Source organism: Chaetodon trifascialis, chromosome 15, assembly GCF_039877785.1.
Source record: "Chaetodon trifascialis isolate fChaTrf1 chromosome 15, fChaTrf1.hap1, whole genome shotgun sequence".
Lineage (NCBI taxonomy): Eukaryota > Metazoa > Chordata > Actinopteri > Chaetodontiformes > Chaetodontidae > Chaetodon > Chaetodon trifascialis.
The window spans coordinates 8950942-8971382 of record NC_092070.1 but is presented as its reverse complement, the minus strand read 5'-3'; the positions used below and the strand labels follow the sequence as shown (position 1 = coordinate 8971382).

General features: G+C 40.8%; 2 protein-coding genes and 1 pseudogene across 2 annotated transcripts; all 3 read right to left on the bottom strand.

The window, feature by feature from the left end:
* Nucleotides 1-2445: 2445 nt before the first annotated feature.
* On the bottom strand, nt 2446-9530 carry LOC139343175 (interferon-induced very large GTPase 1-like). Its single transcript, XM_070980662.1, has 5 exons — nt 9449-9530; nt 9313-9353; nt 9093-9201; nt 8291-8331; nt 2446-7266 (listed from the first exon to the last, which is right to left on the bottom strand). Exons 1-5 carry the CDS (start codon nt 9528-9530, stop codon nt 2446-2448), a joined length of 5094 nt encoding a protein of 1697 aa, XP_070836763.1.
* A 2296-nt stretch (nt 9531-11826) lies between these two features.
* LOC139343174 (uncharacterized) lies at nt 11827-13297 on the bottom strand. The gene is made up of 2 exons (XM_070980661.1): nt 13285-13297; nt 11827-13233 (listed from the first exon to the last, which is right to left on the bottom strand). Exons 1-2 carry the CDS (start codon nt 13295-13297, stop codon nt 12608-12610), a joined length of 639 nt encoding a protein of 212 aa, XP_070836762.1. The 3' UTR covers nt 11827-12607.
* A 32-nt stretch (nt 13298-13329) lies between these two features.
* LOC139343173 (interferon-induced very large GTPase 1-like) lies at nt 13330-14981 on the bottom strand (annotated as a pseudogene).
* Between the last annotated feature and the right edge of the window lie 5460 nt (nt 14982-20441).

Here is a 20441-nt window from a genome sequence, read left to right as displayed (position 1 = left end):
GACTGGAGACATGAGGAAGGGCAAGTGACCTGAAACGAGAGGAGAGTTACTTCAAAATAAAACAGGAAATGACGAGACAAAAACCCAAGACAAGACAATACCTCACCGCGGTGTGACACCAATAAGCTTAATAAACTGTGATGAGATGATCATAACTAAAATTCTGACTGGTACAGATTTTACCAAGCTTAATTCATTACGACCAGGCTGGTTTTGTACAAATAGGGACCTAAGAACTAATACTAGAACATGCCTCTCTCTCACCCAATATGCAAAGAAACATAAAATAGATTTAACATTAATGGCAGTAGATGCGGAGAAGGCTTTTGATAGAATAGAATGGTCTTACTTGTTTAAGGTATTAGAGGTATACAACTTTCCAGTTAGTTTTACAAATATGATTTGCACCCTGTATAGGGCTCCTAAGGCATATGTGTACACAGATGAAATTCTAACAAAACCTTTGTTATTAACTAGAGGTACTGCCCAAGGTTGTCCTCTTTCACCATCATTGTTTGCATTTGCAATTGAACCCTTGGCTCAAAAAATTAGAGAGACACAAGAAATTAGAGGTGTTGAGACTGGAAAGAAACTGTTTAAACTGAGCTTATTTGCAGATGATTTATTACTGTATTCAAGCAACGCAATCACCTCAGTTCCACACGTAATGAAAATAATCACAACCTTTTCAGAGATCTCAGGTTATAAAATGAACATTGCAAAAACGGAGCTGTTGGCCATCGACCCTTGCAAAAAGGACATGTAGAAGTTTGCGCAATTTCAGATAGAAAAAACAATATATATATATATATATTTAAAATACCTTGGAACTTATATTAGTCATGATAAGACCCAGTTGTATAAAGATTAAAGAAGATGTTAGGAAGTGGCAAGACTTGAAGATCAATTTAATAGGAAGAATAAATCTCTTTAAGATGATTTGGCTACCGAAATTCTTATTTAAATTCCAAACGATTCCTATAAAGCCTCCTGAGACCTTCTTTAAAGAGGTAAATTCAATAATTTCTTCGCTCATTTGGTCAAATAAAGCAAATAGATTGATCTTAATCTCCCTAACCTAGAGCTCTATCAGGTAGCAGCCCAGTCATTTTATATTGATTGCATAATAAAGAAAACAAACAAGGACCCATGGATAGACACAGAAAACAAGCACTTCTTTCCAAGGACAATTTTAAATCAACAAATTTTGTCATTAATAGTACATCAAATGGCTGGAATAAAATAAAAGAAAAAATCTCCATCAAGAAATAGGGCTTCCCAGGCACATAGTGATATGGAATAATCCATCAATTAACATACAGAGCATGCAGTTACACTGGGATACATGGATAAAAGGTGGAATTCAGAAGTTGTCAGATGTCATAAATAACGACACTGTAGTACCTTTCAGCAAATTAAAGAGTAAATATAACCTAAAAGATACAGAATTATTTAGATATATTCAACTGAAAAACTGGATTGCTCACAATTTTGACTTGGGAAAGAACACCAGCCCGGAAATATCCAATATCTTATGCAAAAATGTCAAAAAAAAAAAAAAAAAAAAAGAGATCGATTGGTTCTATGTACAATTTACTGATAAGCAAGGAAACCGTGATATACTATTAGAGAATAATTATAATAAGTGGACTGAAGACGTAGGTGCTGATGTTAAAGACAAATGGAAAGAATGCTTGTCACTAACATACAAATTAACCACTAATGAAAATTTGTGCCTAATACAGTTTAAGGTAATGACAAGAATATACCATAGAAGAGATAAAATATGTAAGTTCAAACACACATCGTCGGATAAATGTTTCAAGTGCAACCTATATGGCGACTCCCTCATGCACACCTTTTGGTACTGCAAAAGTATTAAGACGATTTGGGAGAGCATAGAGAGGTGGTCATGTCAACAGAAAAATTATATTCTCTCCAAGAAAGTGTATTTTTCATGATATAGAGACGATGAGATATCCAGCTAGTTGGCAGACACTTTTTTCCCCTCTCATCTTTAAAAAGCTAATTTTTGTTAGCTAGTTTTGTGTACTACGTGTGTTCAGCTCTATCCTATGCGGGGTGGGGGGCATAAGGCATGTGGGTGGGATTGGTGGGGTGAATGGAAGGGTGGGTTGGGTGGGAGGGTGAAGGGATGGTAGGGGTGGGTCTGTATAAGCAATTATAAGTATTGAGGGAAGCAATGAACGTAAAAAAAAATAAAAATAAATAAAACAGATGAAAATCTGATGTAACTGATTTTGATGAAATTCTGATGAAACTCTGATTCTGAAATTGCTCTTTTTTTCCCTCTGTTGTAGATGTTTTGATGTACTTCCTGGTAACTAACTATGACGACCCACAGAAATTAATAAAATAAAATTCTACTAAAAAAAAAAAGATTTTCAGCTGGGCTGTGGTTGTATTGGCTCACTCACAGACTCTCTACATTTCATCCAGACTTTTAATAGCGTCATCTTTAGAGACTGTTTTCCACTGTGTGGGAATTTCACCTCGGCCCTGGAATCTTAAATTATAGTGATCTTCCAGTTGCTCCTGAAATCGACACACAAACCAGATCCAATATTTCAGCTTGGACTCATCAGGGGTAATTCTCCAGTTAGCATACCTTGGCCCAGCAGTTCGGTACTGTTTGAAGGGAACAAGTTTTTCTGGATGTTCAGAATCTGGATAGAAACTTATGTCACTTGCAACACCTGTTGTGCAGAAGTCAATGCACAGTTCCACTGTGTTGCAGAAGTGCCAACCTTTGACTGCAGCAGGTCGATGAAAAGGCACGCTGTGGTCATCAGGGCTGTGATCGTCCATGGTGTTGGTACACACTGCTGCACAGAATGGACACTTTACCCAGCAGCACTTACACAGCTGCTCGATGAGGATTTGATCGGGCTTCATCCTGAATTCCTTCATCTTATCCAATGAGATTCTGCTCATCTCCTCTGTGATGGATGCAAGGCCTTTGTCCATCTCCTCTTTAAGAAAGTCGAAATTGTTGATGTCGCTGAAGTTTTGACAGCAAATGGCGAATGTCAGCTCATCTTTGAGCAAACTGGAAAATTCCTGCATCCACATGTCTATGCCTCCTCTCTTGGTTTTGGTTTTCTCTGTCGCAGCAAATAAAGCTTGACTCACAAGTTTTTTGATGTGGTCAATGTTTTCCTTGAGTATGCTCAGTGCTTCATCTTTGTTTTTTTTAAAGATGTAGTTCTGTGCTGTCTCCTTTATGAAAGTCTCTACTTGCCTCCTTGGGTGTCTGATGTAGGTGATAAAAGCATTAAAGTCCTCTTTCTCTGCCAGTGACTTCAACATGTTTTTCTCCAAGTCCAGTCTGTTCCCGTTAAATGCTGGGAAACTGCACCTCATTTTTCCAGCGAGATCAATGGCGGTCTTGTTGCAGACCACCTCAACAGCAGAACTCTTCAGCTTTTCACAGATCAGTTTTCCGAGCACAACAGCAGATGAGCTTCCTTTGCAGAAGCTTTTGAAAATGTCATAATGCTGTATTTTCTTGCTTTCTATATAACTCCGTGAGTCATTGTTCATTTGGAATTTCTTGTGGGACTCTGACAGCCAACCCCCTGCTCTGTCAAATATATACAGCAAGAGATCAACTAAAAAGGTCTTCTTCAGAGTATATTTCTGCTTTGACTCAAATTCAGTCACTTTTTCTTTGACATTGTTCGCCACTTCCTGCAAGTAAGCTGATCTGTAGCCCCTTGTCACTACAGGTTTGCTCTTAATCGTATCAAGGGACTGTTTTTCAACCTCGTCAATGAGGGATCTGATCAGCTGCTGTTCTTCATGCTGTAAATAGCCCCAGGAAACGTAATATTTCAATTTTTTGGTCATGTCTGAAACAAATCCAGCAAATCTCTTAATAGGATTAGAGCGTTTTCTCTGCACTCTTGTGGCATTTTCCTTCTCATTGTCTTGATTCTTGGTGTGAGATAGATAACGACTGTAGTCGCCAAGTTCTGATATGTTTTTGTAGCTGCCACTGCTTCTGGATTCACCAATGAGAGACCACTCAACACCGAGCTCTTGAAGGATAGCAGTCTGATCTTCTTCATATTCGATGTTCTCAATAGGTTTCGTACCTGCAATTAACTCAGTAACCCAGGAGTTCCAAACAGAGTTGAACTGCTTCTCAAGTTCCTCTTCATCTTCTGCCTTGTCTTTTAACTGATGAGCAAGTTCTTTGCTCTTCTGCAGCAGCTTGTTCTCAAATTCTGTCTTTTTATCCTCAAGCTTTTTACGAGCACTCCTCTGCTGGATAACTTCATCCAGTTTTCTTTTCATTCCTCTCACAAGTTCATCATGAAACTCCTTGATTTTGATTTCAAATTGGCCTCGCCACTGAACCAATATTTCTTTGTTATTGTCCTCATCAAAGTAAGTTGCAATTTCTTTTTTGATTTCTCCATAGGTTTTGTTCATTTCTTGAAAAATATAACTGAGCTCAACCTTGTCAAGTTTTCCATTTTCTATTCTGGTATAAAGCTGGTTTTCAATGGTCAGCATGTTGCTCCTCAGGGCCCATGTCCAGTTCCCATACTGGACCTCCAGTTTTCTGTACACTGCAATTTCAAGTGTATTTTTGAAACTGAAAACAAAGTGTTCGTTCATCAGAGCATTCCACAGGTCCTGGATTTTGCTTTTGAACTGTGAGAGAGTAATCCCAGGAGACTGCGAAGCTTTAGAAAGGATGAAGTTCTTCAGCTCTTGGATGCTCTCACTGTACCCTGGGTTCGGAGGAGCCATAGGTGGACTTCCCTCCCACAGTTGGGCAAAGTACTTAACATCATTTTGCACATCAAATGCAATGACGTCACTGAAGCACTCAAGATCACAACCCTCCTCTTTTGCAGCCAGTAGGGCCATCTTGTCCAGTTTCTCCTGCAGCCGTCTCTTTCCATCCATGTTTTTCTCTGCAGCTGCAACATCTGTAACATTCTGGTGAACGAACACACAACTTGGAGAAAGTTTCACTCTCTTCATCCTCATGAAAGCCTGAACAACAATCTGCAGAACATCTTGCATCTCAGCTGGATTCTCACCAAAGATGTTGATCAATGTCATGTTTCCCAGACCAATAACAAATGTTGCCAGTTCATTGTCGCGGTGTAGGGTGGTGTTACCTGCCAGCTCGAGAGCACGCAGTCCTTCAGTGTCCACCACCAGAATGTAGTCAAACTTAAAGTCCTTCTTGATCTCCTCTGACACTCTGACCAGCTGCATAAAGGCACCCTTGGTGCACCTGCCAGCACTCACTGCAAACTGTAATCCAAACATGGCATTCAGCATTGTTGATTTTCCACTGCTTTGTACACCTAAAACTGACAAAACAAAAATTCTCTTGTCGCCCAGTTTCTGAATGACTTCAGATAAAAGACTAGAGATCCATGTTACAGGCACATGACCTGCATCGCCATCCATCAACTCCATTGGCTGTCCTGATATCATCAGCTCTGCAGCCAGTGCTGGGTATCTGGACCAGTCAGTCTGCCCCAACTTTGGTTGTTTCTTCAGAGATGCATGAGCTTCATAGATCTGTCCCATTTCTCTAAAGATGTGTTCCAAGCCAAAGGTTGCTGCCTGTAGTTTTGTTGATATTTGATCCAGCTCACGTTGCTTGCATTGTAGCTGATCAGATTTGTTATGCTTCTTCTTCAAAGCCAAGACCTCAGACCACTTCTCATCATATTTTTGCAGAGTTAAACAGAGGTCATCTGTGGAGAGGGCATCTATTAAGATCTGAGTCCATTTCAGGAAATACTCTTTCTCTGTTGAAGACAAAGATGAGAGGCTTTCAATGAATGACTTCATCAACTGACTACAGGAAGCACTGCATTGATCTTGGCGTATTTCCATCAGTTTCTGTTGCTTTTCACATTTCTCCTTCTCAATGTGTCCTTTGAGGTGATGCAATTCTTTGTTAATGATGCACCACTTGTGCCACAGTTGGCCTTGACAAGGCAGAAACGTATCTTTTATCTTTGAAACATCCATCCCAGAAACCAAATCCACTGTTTTCATTGCAGCAGATTTCCCTTTTTGGCAGACTTCGTCATTTTCATCCACTCGGATTCCAGAGACCTCAGCCATGGTTTCCAGCTGGAAGGATGCATGTGGTCCGGACAAAATGTTTCTTATGATTCCTTTCAATTCATCAGAGATACTTGACTGGCTGCTGTCCTTTAGACCTATTTTGTATTTTCCCTCTTTCAATTGACTTGTACCACGATCATCATCAGCAATGAGAATAATGAGAGGCTTCTGAGACTTGAAAAGGTCTGAGATGACTCCTGCACTGCTCTGGCTTTTTTCTATAGTTGGTACAAGAACAACACAGACTGAAGATTTTTCAATCAGTATGTCACGCTGTTTTTCAAACAGCAGAGCATCACCATGAAGATTACAGAAGGCAACACAGTCAGAGAAGGTATCATTGAGTTTTCCAGCAGGGCAATACCAGGCAATCTCCGCCACCCCGTCCATCAAATAACGAGACTTGGTGCTGCCGGGGCAGTTTCTGTGGAAGAAGGTGTTGTGACGCTCGTTGATCAAAGTGTTCATCAGCTCAGATTTTGACAGTGACAGTGAGCCCAGACGGAGAAATAACACCGTGGCTGTCTCAGCCTTGCAGATGGGCATGTTCTTCATGGTGACGATGTTTGAATTATCTCTGATTTGAGTTATCTTCCATGTTTTTCTTATTTGTCTGAATGTCCACAGAGGACAGTCAATATCCTTTGTGACCAGGTCAGGAACAAGCATCGGTAAGGCGTACTGACATTGTGATAGCTTTGTGATCATGTTCTGCTTAAAAAAGCTGTCTGAGCAGTGAAATACTGCCATTTGAACATCCATAGGATGGACATGAGTCTGTTTTGACTGATGAGAGTCTACACAGGTGCTTAAAAGGGCGTATAAGTCACTGTCATCTGTCTCAGGGGTGTTAAACACTGGAACAGGCGTTGAATAGCTACCTGCAGCACTGTCTTGTCTTACAGGAATATACCTGCCTCTGTAGTCTAACATCATCAGCCTCTGAAGAAAAGTATCAGCTAGATCTTTCTCACATGTGTCCTGGTCCTGTTTCACAGGTGGACCCACTTTAAGAAAATCTGCTGGTGAAAACTTGTGTTTATGTTTGTCTTGAAGGTGAAGTCTGCCAAGCAGCATTTCAGTTTCTCTTTGATATTGTGTCTTCCTGTTAATCTCTTCAGCTCTCTCCACTGGCTGCTGTAAATATGTAAATAAGCACATACTGTATGAAAATTATAACATAATACAATGGGATAGAAAGTAAATATGGCTGAAGATCTCATGAATTAAATTTTCTTACCTTGTTTCCACTCATATCCATATGTAAGGTACCTGCAGCAGAATAATGAACTTTGTAATTAGAGGGCCACAACAATGAGATGTTAAACATGTTTTTTTTCTTATAAAACATTTAGAATGTTATAATATTAACTGTTTCATGATCTTATACCATTAAATAATGAATTCAAATATTACTTTTTTCCTCAGCTGCAGATGGTACAGATGTCTCAGAGTGTTCGACATCACCAGGTTCAGTCACTGGATCACACTGAGAAAACAAATGATTTTAAATCACTTTAGGTTAGGCTGGTCATAACTATTGACATTAAGTCCACAATTCAGCATACAGTACAGCACCCAAAATAAAAGCAAATGAAAAACAGCGTAATGTAATGACAAGAAAGTGTTTTCAACTGGACTGAACTAAAAAGGAAAATGTGTCCGATCTTCAGTTCAGTGTGTACAGTTGTCCATCCATCCATCCATCCATTATCTATACCGCCTATCCCTTTCGGGGTTGCGGGGGGCTGGAGCCTATCCCAGCTACAATGGGCGAGAGGCGGGGTACACCCTGAACCGGTCGCCAGCCGATTGCAGGGCCACATGCAAGGACAAACAACCATTCACACTCACACTCACACCTACGGACAATTTTAGAGTCATCAATTAACCTAATGAGCATGTTTTTGGTCTGTGGGAGGAAGCCGGAGTACCCGGAGAGAACCCACGCATGCACGGGAAGAACATGCAAACTTCACACAGAAAGGCCCCGCCTGACCCGGGGATCGAACCGGCAACCTTCTTGCTGTGAGGCACGCGCACTACCTGCTGCACCACCGTGCAGCCCGTGTACAGTTGTGAAATAGGTAATGTTTCACAGATGAGCTAGACTTGGGAAATAGAAATTCTTCAGTGACTATTGAGGATGAAGAGATCTCACCTTTACCTCTGTGTCAGCTGTGCTCTCCTCCAGCTCCTCTACTGCAGGGCCAGGATCACCAGTTTGATCCTGCTGAAACACTGAGAAATCCATCCACTCTTCTTTGTGGGATTTTTGGTCTAGGTGCTCTTTCTGCTCTTTCATTTCTTTACATAGCAGTTCACTGTAGCCGTGCGGATCATTTTCTGAGACCATGACATCTATCTTTTCCAGCAGAGCTACAATCTCTTTTTCGTCTGTCATACTTCTTGTGCACGTGTGGTACCTTTTTTCATCAAAAGCACTGTTAGCTTTCAGGTCTGTCAATGCACTTTCACATTTTTCATTGGGCTTGTGAGTCACAACTGTCAATAAATAAGCAAGGGATCCTCTCCCAAAAGCTTTTTCTAACCACTGCACTCCTGAGCTGTACTGGCTCTTATGAAGCCCATATGGTACGAGTAAAACAAAGGCATGAATTTCCTGATTCAACGGGAGTTTGCAGATGTTTTCCCTACCAAGAATGTTAATGACAGAGATGTGCCGACCACAAAAATCATACAGTTTGAATGAAAACTGTTCCACAACTGCTTGCTCGTCGTGGTCATGGTCATATAAGATGTTTTTTGATCCGATCTCCATGGAATTTGTGTCACCGATTAACACAAGTGTGAGTTTAGGCATCACTGAAACAAAGTAAATGGAAACTAACATCACAACATCATAATGCAGAGATCATTAAAACAAAGGTAGATGGAATTTCCAAAACTCAAACATGATCTATAAAATCTGCTTTATAGTCAGTTCTTGATTGAAATGTCACCTTGCCGGTTGGTTGCAGGTGGTACAGACTTGATTTCAGACTCTCCACTTGTGCTTTCATTGTTCTTCTCTGAGTGGTGAGCTTCACCAGCTTCATTCACTGGACCACACTGAGAAAATGTTACTCAACAGTTAGTTCTCCTCATATAAAATAAGAGCAAGGTACAAAACAAAGTGCAGCGGTGAGATAATGATGACTAATAAAGGTGAAAAGTTCTTGCCTTTACCTCGGCATTGGCTTCACTCTCCTCCATCTCATCCTCTGCAGGGCGTGTAGGACAGAGCAGAATACACAGCATCAGCATACATTAGTGACCATTCTTTATGAAAGATCATTTACTCAAAATGTTAGACGACCTTTGTCATTGGGTGTGAGACATTCGGCTTCAGACCCTCCTCCCCCTCCTGCTGCTGTGTTGTCGTGGTTGTCTGCCTCCATCTTATCTGCTCTTCATCCTCACAGAGTCATAAGACAAAGCCCTACAGACAAACACCAAACACAACAATTAACTAGTGCTGCTAATGCACATTACTATTCAAGCTGAGTAAATTATTTGATAAAAGAAATAAAAGTAGCACATCTAACACATAAAACATGTTGTTGAACAGCCTGATGATTGACCTGCAGGTGAAATGTTTGAGGTTTTTAGTCAGTGGGACTTAAGAGGGTGTGACAAACTTCATGCATCCATTTGAAACGTGGAGGAGTATATTTAGGCACGTTCAGCATAAAATGCAAGTAGGGTGTTTGGGCGCCCCCTGTACAGAAGGCAACGTGGGATGCGGGAGCACGTCGATGATCGATGGTCACACTCGTATGCACCAATCCTAACTTGTAGCATACCAGAATAAGGGGAGAAACTCAGCTAAAAGCCTCTACCAAGCATTGCCACCCAAACGAAACACCATCCATACTGCAATAAATGATATGGGCATATCACGAAAACACGAAAATAGTTTAGGTCCACTTTACAGCGCCTCCAGCATTCACCACTTTATACAAGCCGCAAAAGCCTGACATCCTATGAAAGCGGAGAGTCTGACGAACACAGCGATGTCTGCCTCCTCACTGTGCGACGAAAACTCGGCGAGCCAGCAGCCAAACAGTATCAGAAAAATATTTCTCAAAATCATACAGTAGGTCTTACATTTGCTGTTTTGTGGTCTAAAGTTATATTCCCGCTCGAAAAAACGCTGCTACTATCTACTCCTTTGACTCTGTGTTAGTTTGAGATCGACCGCGAGGGTCCTGGTTGTCTACATAGAGAGGAGGGGGGTTTTAGAGTGAGGGGAGCGCTCACATCAAATATACAATCTTTGGGCTTACTTCCTTCTGTATTGTCATTGGTGTTTCTATGGTGAACTTGGGTCCTGCCAAATGGGGCGGAGGGAGGGGAAGGGCGGGGGCTACTGACTGCGGTAAGTGAGCAGCTCACGAGTAGGCAGAGCGGTCACAGAGGACCCTGCTGAGCAGCCCGAGGTGTATTTTACTGTTTTATTTGCATTTTATCCTTTTATGAGAACTAAAAACAACAGCAAACAGAAGAACGGTCCTCACAGAGAAGACTGTTAGTGAGCCTGCAACGAGATAACGGTATTCCGCTCAGATGCGCTCAGACCAGCGCCTGTGTGAAAACATCCGTAAAACTGCTCAGGTTCATTATTTTGGCATGTACTTTTGCACAGTTACTCATCAGATACGACTTAACGAATTCATAGATGAATTTGGCCATTATTACATGATTTAAAGGTGTTTTTTTTTTTTCATCAAAATAATGTTTTTTGGCGGATAAATAATTAAAAATTTCTACTGTGTTCAAGATGAATTTACTCTGACGCAGTAACGCATATCTTGATTCTGACTTCTGTAGTAATCTCACAGGTCTTAGTTTTCTTTTGAGACCTCAAGATTATTCATACAGCCCTTGTAGTTGTGAAGATATACTTTATTTGTTTTGGGTAGGTCATTTCGGATAGGAGGTAAACAAAACAGGCCTGGTATTGAAGAGGTTAAACTGCAGTCAGTTGTAGAATGAGAGTAAAGGGATAACAATTAAAATTCAAAAACTGACACCTGTTTTGATCGGTAGCTTGCCTGCATGATATGTAGTCCAATGATCAAATGTCCTGACCACACATTCACTCATGACAAAGATTAAAATAAATGAAACATCTCACCTTTTGTCGTGTGTCCTGAGCTCTGCCTGATCTGTGACAATGCGGCTGCCTTGTCAGAAATCCCTGCAGACCCACTTTATATATGAGATCAGACCCCTCCCACATGCTCTTAACTCTGTGATGTCACAGATGTGAAGAATTGAGATTCTCTTCATCCACGTGACTTCTCAGAAATGTTAAAAAGAAAACTGAAAGTGAAAGCACTTTGTTTCCTTGTTAGGCTTAAAGCTCACATTACCCACACAGTACAGTACAAGTATTAAAGATGTAGTTAGGCTAATGATTCTTCTTATTTTTTTTAACAGAATTGCAAACTATGATTGGACAAAAAAAGGTACATTTTTTACCTGAAAATGGAGAATATTATCACTGCGCGGTGCCCAGACCATCCATTATGCAGGCTACAAATGCCAGTCAGTGACATTAAGACCTACAACATGAAGCAGTGCCAACAATAAGAAAAACTCTAAGATCTATTAGATTTAAAAGATGTATTTATGTTTCCAATAATGAACCCAGAAAGCAGTGAACAAACAAAAGCAGAATTTTCATGAAATGACATGTATAGTGTAGATCAGACCTTTATTATTTCAGCCACATAGAAAAAAAAAGGCAACTAATACTGATGAAAGCTTGATAAACAGTTCTACATGTTAGAGGTGCAGTCATCACTATCAGCTGTAATTGTACAACTATCTTAGTTTTGACCACACCATTATTCCTGATCACAGTTAATTTATTTACATCGTGGAGAGCTTTTATCACAATTGTTATAAAACAACGGTCCTCAAATTTCTGGTTCAGCTTGACCTCTGACCTTTTAACCCGACTTTGTTTACATGAAATAAATTTGCTGTTGAACATCATGGTGATGTAGTGAGTGATGTTCTGTGTGAAAAAAAGAAAAAGAAAAATCCATTCAAATTTAATTGTTCCCCAGGATATCCACTCAACTGTTATGGGTATAATTAATGCAGGTGGGACATACTGACATACATAAAGTCATTATTAATAGTTTGTCATGACGAGTCCATTTTGTGGTGTACGACTCATTCAATGACTTATATCTTTAGAATACTTTTAATAATCTGTATAAAATCACGGCTGCAACGTCATGAGGGGAAGGATCAAGATCAGCATCGGCCATCCTGTCGAGGCTGCAGGCAGACCAGGATCTGGTGGGTGATCAGTGACATGAGCTGTAGATGCATGTGAGAGGGGGAGGAACGTGTCTGGAGAGGAAGATCAGAGTATCATATCAACATTCAGCCTCTCTGACTTGAACCCAAAATTCAGCTCACTGGAAAGTTTCTGCTCTCTTTCATAGACTTTCAACATCTAGACTTTGATCTCTTCCTCCTCTTCAGAAAAGGCATATGGTGTTTTGCGGCCGTGGGAAAGAGCAGGAGAGGTGGTGTTGTTGAGCATCCTCGTTCCCTTCGTGAAGGAGCCTCCGCCGTAATGGCGGGACAGCACATCAGCTGCCCTCTGGAACCTCTCTGCCTCCATGGCAGGCTCTGCTCTGTGAGGGGACCCAGCGTACTCATCTGGTGACCTCTGGGACCTCCTGTCCTCCTGTTGCTCTGTCCGGTTAGAGCTATAAAAGCGCCCCCTGCTGACTGACCCGCTTCCTGTGGAAGAGTTTGGTGAAGTCACCGCAGGGCTCTGCACAGGCGTCTCTGTGAGAGAGCTCTCTTCCTCTTCTTTCTCTTCCTCGCCTTCCGCTTCCTCGCCTGCTGTCCGGCTGTGATTAGACATCTGAAGGCAGGTGGGGTTGTCAATCAAGCTCAGTACCTCAGACATCAGGGAAGGGCCAAGGTCTACAGTGAACGAAGTGAGGGAGTCTGAGCGCGTCAGCGTGATGCCACCGCTGTGTGGTAGAGACCCCTTTTGGACGTCTCCATCTTGAAACTGTCTGTCAAGGCGAGAGAGGCGGGGCAGAGTGACGAATCCAGACTGCAGGCCTGCAAACAGACAGGAAACACACCAAAGACACTGACTTGAAAAAAGAGAACATCTCAGAGACATGCTTACACTTGAACTTCGTTTTACTGCATTTGCTACAGTTTTCCAGGCACAACAGCAGATGAGCTTCCTTTGCAGAAGCTTTTGAAAATGTCATAATGCTGTATTTTCTTGCTTTCTATATAACTCTGTGCGTCGCTGGTCATTTGGAATTTCTTGTGGGACTCTGACAGCCAACCCCCTGCTCTGTCAAATATATACAGCAAGAGATCAACCAAAAAGATCTTCTTCAGAGTATATTTCCGCTCTGACTCAAATTCTGTCACTTTTTCTTTGACATTGTTCACCACTTCCTGCAAGTAAGCTGATCTGTAGCGCCTTGTCACCACAGGTTTGCTCTCACAGGTTTTGCCCATTGCTTGAACACTATTGACACATGCTTAGACCGAAGCAACAAAACTTTAGGTTTTTGTTACTTTACCTTAAACACAGTGTAACCATACACTAAACAAAAGTGTTGCTTTGCACTTTAGTTGCAATTCTGCATCACACTTACTCTTTTATGCAACACACTTGCTCCTGCACACTACACACTATTTCATGCATAAGACACTTCATTCACTTCATAACTGCATAAGACACTTGACACATGAAATAGTGTGTAGTGTGCAGGAGTAAGTGTGATGCAGAATTGCAACTAAAGTGTTCAAGCAGTGGGCAAAAACTGTAAGGTGATGTAATTTGTAACCCTACAGTAATTCTATTACAGTACTTTTCATTTTTGGTTGTTGTGAAAACCTTTGCTTGTTGGAAAAAACATAACAGAAACTGTGAAACAAACAGTATTGCATTGAGCTTCACAGAATGCTCTGAGAAACTGAATAAAAACAGTGAAAATGAAGGACTGCAGTGTTTTATATAAAGTACACTGGTGTGTTGCTGCTAATCTGAAAGTCTATTCATATGATGGAAGTGTGTATCATTTTGTCATCAGAGTGACATTTTGACAAGGGATTGTTAGGTTTTGATAGCAGAGTTTCAGTTTGACATAGATGTAAATGCTTTATTTCCCAGTGTTGTGCCTTTATTTGCTTGTGTGCAGAGTTTTGACACACTGAGCCAAGTTTTGCAAAAAGTGTTCAAGCGACGGGCAAAAACTAATCGTATCAAGGGACTGTTTTTCAGCCTCGTCGATGAGGGATCTGATCAGCTGCTGTTCTTCATGCCGTAAATGGGGCCTAACCTTTTCCATCACAAGTTCAGTCAATTTGTAAAGGCTCTTGGTGTGAGTTACGTAATGCTTGTAATCGCCAACTGCTGATATGTTTTTGTAGCTGCCACTGCTTCTGGATTCACCGATGAGAGACCACTCAACACCGAGCTCTTGAAGGATAGTAGACTGATCTTCTTCATAGTCGATGTGCTCAATAGGTTTCGTATCTGCAATTAACTGGGTAACCCAGGAGTTCTAAACAGAGTTGAACTGCTTCTCAAGTTCCTCTTCATCTTCTGCCTTGTCTTTTAACTGATGAGCAAGTTCTTTGCTCTTCTGCAGCAGCTTGTTCTCAAACTCTGTCTTCTTATCATCAAGCTTTTTACAAGCACTCCTCTGCTGGATAACTTCATCCAGTTTTCTTTTAACTCCTCTCACAAGTTCATCATGAAGCTCCTTGATTTTGATTTCAAATTGGCCTCGCCACTGAACCAATATTTCTTTATTTTTGTCGTCATCGAAGTAAGTTGCCATTTCTTTGTTGATTTCTCCATAGATTTGAAAAAGATTACTGAGTTCAATCTTATCAAATTTTCCATTTTCAATTCTGGTATAAAGCTGGTTTTCAATGGTCAGCATGCTGCTCCTCAGGGCCCATGTCCAGTTCCCATACTGGACCTCAAGTTTGCTGTACAATTGCAATTTCGAGTGTATTTTTGAAACTGAAAACAAAGTGTTCGTTCATCAGGGAATTCCACAGGTCCTGGATTTTGCTTTTGAACTGTGGGAGAGTAATCCCAGCAGACCCCGTTTTATACATAAGATCAGACCCCTCCTGCATGTTCTTCACTCTGTGATGTGACAGATGTGAAGAACTGAGAATCTCTTCATCCACGTGACTTCTCAGAAATGTTTAACAGAAAACTGAAAGAGAAAGCAATTCGTTCCCTTGTTAGGCTTAAAGCTCACATTACCCACACAGTGCCAAGCACATGCTGCTGTGCTGACACTTCTTCGCAGACCATGCATGATACAGGCTACAAATGCCAGTCAGTGACATTAAGACCTACAACGTGAAGCAGTGCTGAGAAAAACTCTAAGATCTATTAGATTTGAAAGATGTATCTATGTTTCCAATAATGAACCCAGAAAGCAATGAACAAACAAAAGCAGAATTTTCATGAAATGACATGTATAGTGTAGATCAGACCTTTATTATTTCAGCCACAAAAAAAGGCAACTAATACTTGATAAAAGCTTGATAAACAGTTCTACATATTAGAGGTGCAGTCATCACTATCAGCTGTAATTGTACAACTATCTTAGTTTTGATAACACCATTATTCCTGATCACAGTTAATTTATTTACATCGTGGAGAGCAGGGCCGTGCAGAGACCTTTGGAGGGGCAGGTGTTCAAAGTTAAAAGGGGGCACATGGAGCACAAATTTGAAACACCATACAGAAACATACCTTGCAATATAACCTGTTGAATGTTACATATTCATAAAGGATGTAACATGGAATCACAACATAACATATCATTGTGCACACCTCATATATTTGTTAGAGGCCAGTGCAAAGCAAAATTAGTCTCTGTTTTACCTGATGGGATACACTGAACAGTTTCTGTTGAGGGGGTTGGTGAGGAGGCTGCTGCTGCTGATATGACATTTCATACCTTCTCAAAAATTGTACTGTATAGCCACAAATTTAATCCATTCATAATCTGCCCTTTATTATTCCTAGTGCTAAATATTTTTGTGCTTTTATTCAGTTTGACTATCGACTTTGCGCCAGACAGCAAGGCTCTAAAAGTTATATAATCTGTATGCATATTATACTTAATTTGTGTAATGTTATAAACAAACAAGTACTGATATGTTTAAATGAGAAGTTGAGAAAATCAAAATTCAAATTCTTCTGTTATTGTTGTATTTATACTGTAATAGTCCAAAATTATGTGAATATGCATATTGCATAGTTTTAGTGAAATAACATAGTCTCTGCCTCATTGCCTCTAGATGCATAGGAAAAAACAGCTTGACAGTAAAATAACACATGATATCTCTCTAATGCACTTTGCCCATGACAGGAGAAACATACAGAAACAAACAAACAAAAAAGCCTGACATACTTTTCCCTCACAGCACGCTGTGTGTGGTTAACTAGCGGCTATAACTTGTGAGAGGTGTGTGTGCAGAGTTGGACGACACGGAGTATATTCATTGCTCACTTCACTCATCTTTCAAGAACACATCGTGCACAAACGAATACCGCTGCAAAACCTATTCACCGGACCAGCTGTTTACTCCCTCGGGTCTTCTTCGGTTTCGCGAGACTAGCACTGGCCATCTCCAGCAGCTCAGCGATTAGCAGCAGGGCACGTCTGGACACGTCAGGGCAGCGACGTCAGAGTGAGGGCACGTTGTGGACCATGTGACCGACCAAGGTAGATCTAAATTATTATTATTACTTTGATTTATTTATTATTATTTTGGGCCACACAGACGGGCTTTCACACACACACACACACACACACACACACACACACACACACACACACACACACACACACACACACACACACACTTGCCAAAAAAAAAAGGGGCACTTTGGGCATCAAGGGGCAAAGGGGCAGGTGCTCCGCCCCCCCCCCCTCTGCAACTAAGCTACTGTAGGCTAAAGACAGGTGCAATAGGAAATTTCTCCTATTAGAATATGAACCGGTTTCTCATACTTTGGTAGAAATTTTCTTTATTTCTGGATCCACTGACAGTGCTTCTGTTTTTCTGTTTACTTTATTTTGTCATTTCCGGCAGCAGAGCGGAAGTTGTTGAGTCAGACTAACATACATACATACATACACACACACACACACACACACACACACACACACACACACACACACACACACACATATATACACACACACACACACACATACACACACACACACACACACACACACACACACACACACACACACACACACACATGTTTCAAGTGGGCCCAGTTAGAAACACAATTCAGCGCGACTCCTACAGCCAAATACGGACATAATGTGTTGATGTCCACTTTGTTAGAAACCAATATAAAGCTCACGTAATGGCTTCCCAAATAGCATCCAACGTACTTATAATCACGTTTTTGTTTTTTTTTTTACTGCCCCCGGTGCTCAAAGCTAGGGACTGCAACATATTAAATGTGGACAATCAATGTAGACCGTCAATGTAGACAAGAAACCGTACTAATACTTCCGGTAAGTACGTTCAAATGGCTGTGATCAGTCAAGAGAAGTTCAGAAGTCAAGTAACCGAAATTGTCATAAAAATTATCACACAATAATATTAACAACCATTAATCGACAGCTGTCACAAGTCTTCTGACAATTAGGATTTAATTTAATGTAACGTCATTCAATAATCAGAAAAAGTCTTGATTTACCCTAAAACTTTTTATTAAAATCATATCAATAGCAAATAATAAGTTGAGTTGTACAAAAACGCTACAGCAGGTTCCTCCTTGAGTTTCCAATCAGACAGTCACTGAAACTGACATGGAGCAAACTCACACAGTAAATGAATGAATGAATGAATGAATGATAAATAAAGACATGAACTAGCTGTCAGATTCATTAAATGCCAGTTCAGGGCACAGACAGCTTAAAATAATCACATATATGCTGTGTTTTTTAAAGATCAATCATCACAGTGTTCTTTCACTCATTGGATCAATAGGCTGGTTAATACCACAGGTACAGTGTGTCCCTGTGGGAGGTGTTTTTACTCCAGTGTCATCAATCATGACTTGCAGACCCTCAATGTACTCAATGGCTCCCAATCTAAAAAATATTTAAATAGCCCCTGGCAGAGGAGTTTGCTCTAACCCTTCATAACGTCACTGTCACAACCTGTTCCATTATCAAGGAGTTCAACAGCAGTGATTAAACAGAGCGGGGCCTCTGCACTGAGTAGGCTGCTTGATAAACACGATGATGAAGGTGGTGGCTGTTTAAAGTCCTTTTACTGACTCTTTTGTGCTCTACACCATAAATTAGGTGAAATCCACAGTCACACTACCTGCTGCTTGTCTTCCAGGACAGGAGACTGAGTCGAGACCTTCGTCCTACGCCTTCCATTAGCTGCACGACTCTTCAGTCAGAATGAGCATGGTGAGATAAACTGCTTTGTTTCTGCTTTGTTTCTTCGCTGCACATGGACAAATGATGGATTTGGAACTTGCTGAATGGTCATATATCAATATTTGATTGCTCTGCTACCATCATGGCTGACAGTAACCTTCATTTTCTGACAAAATTCTTTCAGCAACTTGAGCTGAAGAATGTGAGTCTGAGGGCTGGAGATCAGCTGAAAGTAAAGGGGATAATTCTGCATGATGCTGATCGGTGAGGTCACCAAACACATGATGTTTATTTCAGGGGACTTCAAACTGACCTCCTTGAAGATCTGCCAAGAGACATACCTGCTGTAGCACGCGCATGCTGTGTTTATCGGTTTGGTGACTTTAAAATGGGTCAGTTATTGTAATATTAAGCATGAAGAGGTCTTCAGTACTTTGGAAATGTATCTTTATTTAAAAGTGTCCCGTTGTACACAAGAATATAAAACGTTTAAATTCAAATAATCTGGTTTTGTTGTCTTTGAGTGGTTGGGGCTTAATCCTGGCTTGGAAAAAATACTTCCCACAAGCAGTAACACTGGCTGAAAACCAGCAGTCTGCTCTTTTACTGCACAGCAGACTGATGACACCTGTGAGGGGTTTTCATTTATATTGATGGTTCAGAGAATCAGAGAGGCCATTGAAATTATGCCTGTGTATCATCACTTCATTCAAAACTAAGAGCATTAAAAACAGAAAGTTCAAAGACGTCTTCTCATTAATCTTGAAGTGTGAAACAGCATCAAAAAGAATAACAAAACCAGCCGTGCCAACTGATGAGCAATGTGCAATAAAAAATATCAGATCTTTCATTTGAAATTAAAAACTATTGGACTATTTTGACCAGATGATGCAGCAGAAAACTTGGAAGCTATACGATTTTTTCTTGAACAGTGAGCCAAAGACTTGAACAGTCATCAGATGGCTTTCAGTACTTGTTAAAAGTAACTATGAAATAAGTTAATGACCAAGTATGCACCATCAGGTGCGTTTTTCTACAAACAGTACAGGCTATGCAGGAAAACAAGTTTGTTTTTCATGTATTTCCTGTGTTTCATCTTTGTTTTCTTCATCGTTGTCCATCCATCCATTTTCTATACCGCATATCCCTTTTGGGGTTGCGGGGGGTGCTGGAGCCTATCACAGCCATCAACGGGCAAGAGGCGGGGACCGGTCGCCGGTCCATCGCAGGGCACAAACACACAACCATTCACACTCACACTCACTCATGGGGCAATTTTACAGTCACCAATTAACCTAATGAGCATGTTTTTGGTCTGTGGGAGGAAGCCAGAGTGCCTGGAGAAAACCCACGCATGCAGAGGAAGAACATGCAAACTTCACACAGAAAGGCCCGACCCGGGAATCGATAAACAGCAACCTTGTTGCTATGAGGCACGCACACTACCTGCTGCGCCACCGTGCAGCCCACTCTTCATTGTTGTGTCTTTATTAATTGATAATGAACTCTTAATTTCATCATTCATAACACATTAACCTGCTCACTCTGTATATAAGCACCCAGATTACTACCAGTATTCATCTGTGCATGTTATTTTACAGGAAACTGATTTGTGAATAGTTGTGAAGAAGTACTGTGATTTTCAGCTGGGCGATAGAATTTCTGAAGAACTACAGGAAGCTAAATTAAAACTGGACAGCCTGTTGATTAAGAAAGCAGAAGATTTCAAGCATAACTCTAATAAATTATATAGTTGCAAATAAATCAGGCAGACATCTGACCTCCTTAATAAAGAAAGTTTTAAAAAGGCAACTTATAGTTCTAAGAGATGAAGCATCAAACAGAGCCAAC